General features: G+C 40.8%; 2 protein-coding genes across 4 annotated transcripts in view; both read right to left on the reverse strand.

Annotated features, from left to right (window-relative positions):
* Window positions 1-3,386, reverse strand: part of mpp2b (MAGUK p55 scaffold protein 2b) — a 79,886-nt gene extending 76,500 nt beyond the window's left edge. For both annotated transcript variants that reach the window (XM_079493394.1, XM_079493393.1), the window contains exon 1: window positions 2,986-3,386. The gene's annotated coding sequence lies outside the window, so the exon portion shown is untranslated. The remainder of the gene's footprint in view (window positions 1-2,985) is intronic.
* A 159-nt stretch (window positions 3,387-3,545) lies between these two features.
* The window catches only part of LOC306914806 (peptide Y-like), a 2,785-nt gene continuing 330 nt past the window's right edge, over window positions 3,546-6,000 (reverse strand). For both annotated transcript variants that reach the window (XM_079492007.1, XM_079492008.1), the window contains exons 2-4: window positions 5,813-6,000; window positions 4,291-4,368; window positions 3,546-3,810 (exon numbers count right to left, since the gene is read on the reverse strand). The exon at window positions 5,813-6,000 is cut by the window's right edge. In XM_079492007.1, the coding sequence (XP_079348133.1) occupies window positions 3,768-3,810; window positions 4,291-4,368; window positions 5,813-6,000 (309 nt within the window). In that variant the 3' untranslated portion in view covers window positions 3,546-3,767. The remainder of the gene's footprint in view (window positions 3,811-4,290; window positions 4,369-5,812) is intronic.

A 6,000-nucleotide genomic window follows, 5' to 3' on the forward strand; every position in this document is an offset into this window, starting at 1 on the left:
ATTACGGAAGAAAATTAACTTTTACAAAATATTCTAATTCATTGAGATGGAGCTGTATATATATATAGTACCTTTTTTTAATGTATAATATGTATATAGTATATTATTGTGGGGAGGTTGGGCGGCTGGTCCTTGAGGATTGTTCAAAATATTGATAGTGGTCCAGAGCTCAAACAAGGTTGAGAACAACCGCTCTACATAAATCCAATTTACGCTACTTAATTTTTTTTTTTAAATCACATAACTTATCAAGCCTTATGAAAGTCATTTAAGTTGGTCTCCGAGGATGTGAATAATTTCAAAGTTGAAATACTTCAAGCCACATTCTTAAACCCTGAAAGGAGTACTTACGCAGTTTTTCTGTCAAGGTAAACGTAAACATTTCCCACTGATTCCCACCAATTCCCTCAGCTGTCGAAAGGAGCTACAGTTCCCAGTACTAAAACAGACACCAAGAAGACTTAAATTCATTTAATCCTTTAACCTATCTAACTTGGGATTTGATATGGAAATCTACCAGTTGAATATTCTAAGCTCTCATCTATAAAGGAATATAAAGTTGAGGCTTTTAGGAGGGATCTGCTAAGTGCTTAAAAGTACTGTGATAAGAAAAGAAACAAGACTCTGCCCTGGATATCATAACATTTATGGTTAGCTAATATAATATACAGTATATGGTGATGGTTTATTCAATGGTGTACCTCAGGGCTATTTCACAAGTTGCTACATTCAACATTTTAACTATAATATACCATAAAAGTAGAACAATATATTCATAACCCAGCCCCGTTCTGGGGCGAACACTTGGTGAAAATAGCAGATCTACAAGGCACAAGCTCATAACGTGTGGCATTGCAACACAGGGCAGTGTTGTGATCTTTGAGATCAGTGATATTCTGCCAAGAGATTTGGTGTACATGCAAAAAAGGAGGGGGCCTAGTATATACAGTAGACCCCTGGGGAACTCCTGTCAATGACATACACAGGGTTTAAGTGGTTAAACTAATACACATTCCCTAATTCCCATTGTACTACTACACGTGAAACTGGGGAGTATTATTAATAACTCTGAAAGACACTTTCAAAGTTAAATCCTTAAAAGTTCACTGTGTAGTCACAGACAGTTCCATGAAGCTCAACGGAACTGTAAATATACTAGCATACAGTACAGTATGCTTGTTAAGGGCCTTCCATTAATTGCCTCTTTCAGCTTGTATTCTGGTGTAACAAAAACATCCTCATGGCATAAAACAAAAACAAACAAAATATGTTGTGGACGCTTTCAAATATTCTGTCAGTTTACAAGAATATAGTCATTATTAAAGAAAGACACACAACTGTTCAGGAACTCATTTTGAAAACAGCACACATATTTTCTGTGTGACATCAATGAACTGAAAATTACCATTGCTGTTTACCAGAAATGGTAAACAGATACAAAGCTATTTTAAGGATTTTTAAGGACATCTCAAATGGGCTATTCTCTCTACTGTGCTCGACAACTCAATACCAGGAAAATAGGCATAAACGTTTGTTTGAAAAGGTGTTCTTGATAAACTGGAGAGTACCTAATTACTCTTGTAACTGTCAGTCGTTTTTTCTTGTACTTGTACTTAAGGAAAGTACCTGTATTGTAGAGCAGCCTTCGGTTATGCCGTTACAAGCGGGTGGATATATTCCATTCAAGTTTTCTTTGAACCTCATTTCATTCAAAAGGCAATATTTGAGAGAGCTCTCTTATGAATACAAGATTGTCACCAGGAGCATCACTGAATTGAAAAGGGATTGGCTGTAAAGATGTATTCATGCTTATGCAGCTCAGGATTTCACATTTAAAGTAACTCTTCGGAGTGTGCTTCAAAAGAACTACTGATGTGCTTCTACGGTAGCTTCTATGTAATATTGAAACCCAACACTTGGATACAGACATTCTAATCTAGTAGCCTGCTCAAGTGGTTCTCAAACTTTTTCATGTCAAGGACTCCCATCTGAAAATATGTTGTGCCAAGGCCAAAATACTACATTTTGTGAGTGGTGCTAACCGCCACGGTATTGGTTATCTTTCATTTGTATTTATTAAGAAAAATACATTAGTTTCAATCATTGCCTATGTTTGCTTGAAAGTAGTTGACACTGTATTTGTATCTTCACTCAGCTCAAAATGTGGTGCAGCTGTTTGTCAAATACACTAGCTATGAATATCTCTTATCTGTATATTAATTTGGCCAAACACGTACAAGATATATTTAAAACTCTAAAATGCCATAATGTGGATGGGATTGGGACACCTGTCCTTCAACTTGTCCATGCCTTTTGTAGATATCATATCTGCACATTTCTGTCTGTGTCTGGGCATGCGCAATGACCAGGCACAGGTGCAACATCACTGATAGCTGTGACTGTCCATCCAAACATCAGCATCAACACGGTTCTTCTCTCAATTAATTTACCACAGTGAGATGATGGACAGAGTTACATGAATGAGGGTTATTTCCAATTTTCCATCAGCTCGGCTGTTTATTGTATGACCATTGATCAGTGTACAACGGAAACCATGGTAGCCTAAAGACAATTCAAATGTGAACGAACTCGAAGTCATTTGGCAATAATTAGCCTACATTGTTTCGAGTGGCATGCATTAAAAAAGCAATAAGTTATTAAAGAGAAACGTATGGCTGAGGCAATTTGTCTCTCAGATAAGCTACTGAACATGAGACCGAATGTGTGTGATCTGTGATTAATGCCCGAGGGAGAGAATAGATATACGACGAGTAGGCCATTAAGTAGGTTTATTGTCTTATTAGAGCGATAGCAGTTCATCTGTTGGAGAGATCTGGTTTTAATTGCTACATTCACGTCCTCCAACAACACATAGCGTATAGCCACTTGGTGACGCGCGCCACGCGACTCTTTTTAAAAGGTTCCGAATGAAAATATTTACGTTTTCTTCTTGAAAACCGAAAAAGGTCTGAGAGGAGAGCTCACCTGTTCTGTCACCTTTATCCAGTCCTTTCTTCGAATCCACAAGAAGCAATAAGAAGACTCCGTAACCGTTGCTGTAAAGGGCAGTGCTTGGTCTTCACTGGTCGAGGGTTTTGCTTAATCGATGCGGACACTTTGACAACACTAACGCCAGCAGCAACCCCCACAAACTACTATCTTTTATCAGAGCTCTCTAAAATAACAAGCACACAATTGGAAACAAGCCCATCAATGCGCAATAAATTAGGCGCGTGTGTGCAGGCTCGTTTCCCCTCCCACCATAGGCTGTTTAATAAAAGATAGTCACCTCTGTCACGACAGTCAGAGTCAATCGTTATTTGTCAGGTCTGTCTGAAGTTACAGCCACCAACCTCACACCACATCCATGTAGTGTAGTGTAGTGTAGTGTACCAATACCACACACACGACTCGAGAAACAAAAAGGGTAAACTTGAAAACAGCCGCTTCCTGGTGATATACTGCCATCTAGTGCCCACTGCCCACTTGAGCAAGTCCACGTTTGAGGGAAACCCAAAAACCACATGCTGCAATATATTTGTATGTTCAATTATTTATTTGAAAGAGATTCAAATGTATTACAAATTATTTACAATTAAAAAATTAGACAGACAGTTAGGCAGACGAGAGGGGTTTGCATGCACATTGAAACATTACATATGGAGGGGGCCACACTGTTCAGTGCAGGCTGTTGATAGCATAGGTGTTTGTTGACAGCTGGCCCATTGATGCAACAGAGGGGTAACTTGGGTAAGGGGTAGACAGCTTCACTCTTCACCAGTCAGCGGCCACTGAGCACTGTACTCTGAGCTGCAAGAAAATGAACAAAGAGCTCCATTAAAAGAAAATATTTGACACACAGTGTTGCCAGTTCATATGTCACAATGGCAGTGGTGAACAACAGAGAAAAACACTGGCTGATTTGTTGATGACCAATGACCATGATGACCAAGCAGAACTAGAAAAACAACCTGTCACTACATGTCCATGAGCGGACGTAGAATATGCACATCAACAGGCTGGGTGCTGGGCTAAAGAAACTTCAGTAGGTATTGGATGGAGCCCGCACACCATGGGTATAAGAAAGATGTTCTTTATTGAAAGTTCTGACCTACATGTCCATGACCCAAACATTTGAGAGGATGATGAAGATGGTGAAAGTGATGAGGAAGTACAATAATTCAGAAACAAATAAGAAGACAATAGCCAATGCACAACAACACATCAACAATGCACGGTTGCAGGGTTACAAATCAGGCACATTGGTCTGCTCATCTGCTCTTCTCTCACCGTCGTTCTGCACCATCAGTGTCGGCTCCAAACAGGAGCTGGGCCACCGCCTGTTCAGGGGAGGCTCTCTTCCCATACCTGAAAAAGATCGAAACAGCACAATGACACATCCTGTGGTGGCATATAACTTGTAGCTGTCACTTATACACACTCAAGACAACCGTACATTCTCCACCAGTAGTTTTGGCACTCTCTCTCTCTCTTTCTCTCTCTCTCTCTCTAGGTCGTCCTCAGACAAGCTTCCAGTCATCCCCGGTTCTCCATACATCTGGCCAGCTCGTTGGTGCTTTGCGCTCCTGCGTCTTTCTTGAGTACATCCACATATGTTTTAATGTGGGACGCCTTTGGTGGCATTATGTTTGGGAAATGGGAATACTACAAGTCCATCTCAAATCTTAATAGACACACACTCACAGACAATTTCACATCCGCACCATTATGTTCATTATGTCATCACAAGTGTATTAGCTGATATTTTCAGTAAATATCCACTGTGAATTAAATTAAATTACTTTATTGTCACTGCAGGTGCAACAAAATAACAAGTTGCAAATCCCATGTCAGTAGCCTAGTTAAATAATAAAATTAAATCCCCAAGAATAATTCAGTGGAAATAGAGACATTTCAACCTATAGCAAAGGAAGGCTGTATACAAATATTTAAATATAGTGTCAAACTAAAAGTGAGCATGCAGGTGCAGTCACAGTTCTATGGTAACCATGGTGCATGGTTACACCTTGGCAGTTGACAATACGTTGGCTTCCCAGATTCACACACAGCTGGGATCAAAATGATTACCATGCCATGCTATGCCAGTGTGTGTGTGTGTGTGTGTGTGTGTGTGTGTGTGTGTGTGTGTGTGTGTGTGTGTGTGTGTGTGTGTGTGTGTGTGTGTGTGTGTGTGCGCGCGCGCGTGCGTGCGTGCGTGCGTGTGTGACGTGTGTTAACAAAAAGACCACCACATTTTGTATTTTGCAGCATGTCTTATTGTCTTACTGTTAGAGGGGAGAACTGTGGTAGCCATTATATTGTACAAGAACAACGAAGAGGAAATGATTAGGGTAATGACCTGACTATAGCCAGGACAACAGAGGTCCTGGTTTGTACCATGAGACAGCATTCTATTAGGTCTACCCTGTTTCTAGGTCTCTGGGGTAGCCTACCATTATAGGTAATAGAGGCTGCTATCTGGTCTGAACTTTATCCCTCAGTTGAAGAAAGCCAGACTCTGAGTCCTCTACATCCTCATTGATTCCACAACAAGCATAACACTCCATATCTCAGCCATACTGAGTTCCATGCCGGGCCTGGTCTGTCAAAATAATATGAAGTGAACTCATCTGACCCATTATGGTTTCCTTGGGAAGCAGAGGCTGGAGGCCCCAGATATATTTTAACATCTGAAAAGTTAAGCTTCTCAATGGCTATACGGACCTGGGTTGGACTTTTATTTCCAATTTCCAAATAATTTAAATTCTTCGTGGAGACTAAAGAGTAAAGAAAATGCTGAGCGCCCACTCACCTTTGTCTAGTGATGAGGTTGACATAATGTCTCATCGCGGTGTTATATTTGTCCCATTCCTCTGGTGACGCGTTGCCTCCGGGACTCGCCGGTCTCGGCGGGTATGCATCCGCGACGCTGCTCAAACACACCAGCAGGCAAACGACGAGCGCCACAAGACACATCCACGGTCTCAACATGATGGACAT

The sequence above is a fragment of the Electrona antarctica genome, assembly GCF_951216825.1.
Source record: "Electrona antarctica genome assembly, chromosome: 22".
Taxonomy (NCBI): domain Eukaryota; kingdom Metazoa; phylum Chordata; class Actinopteri; order Myctophiformes; family Myctophidae; genus Electrona; species Electrona antarctica.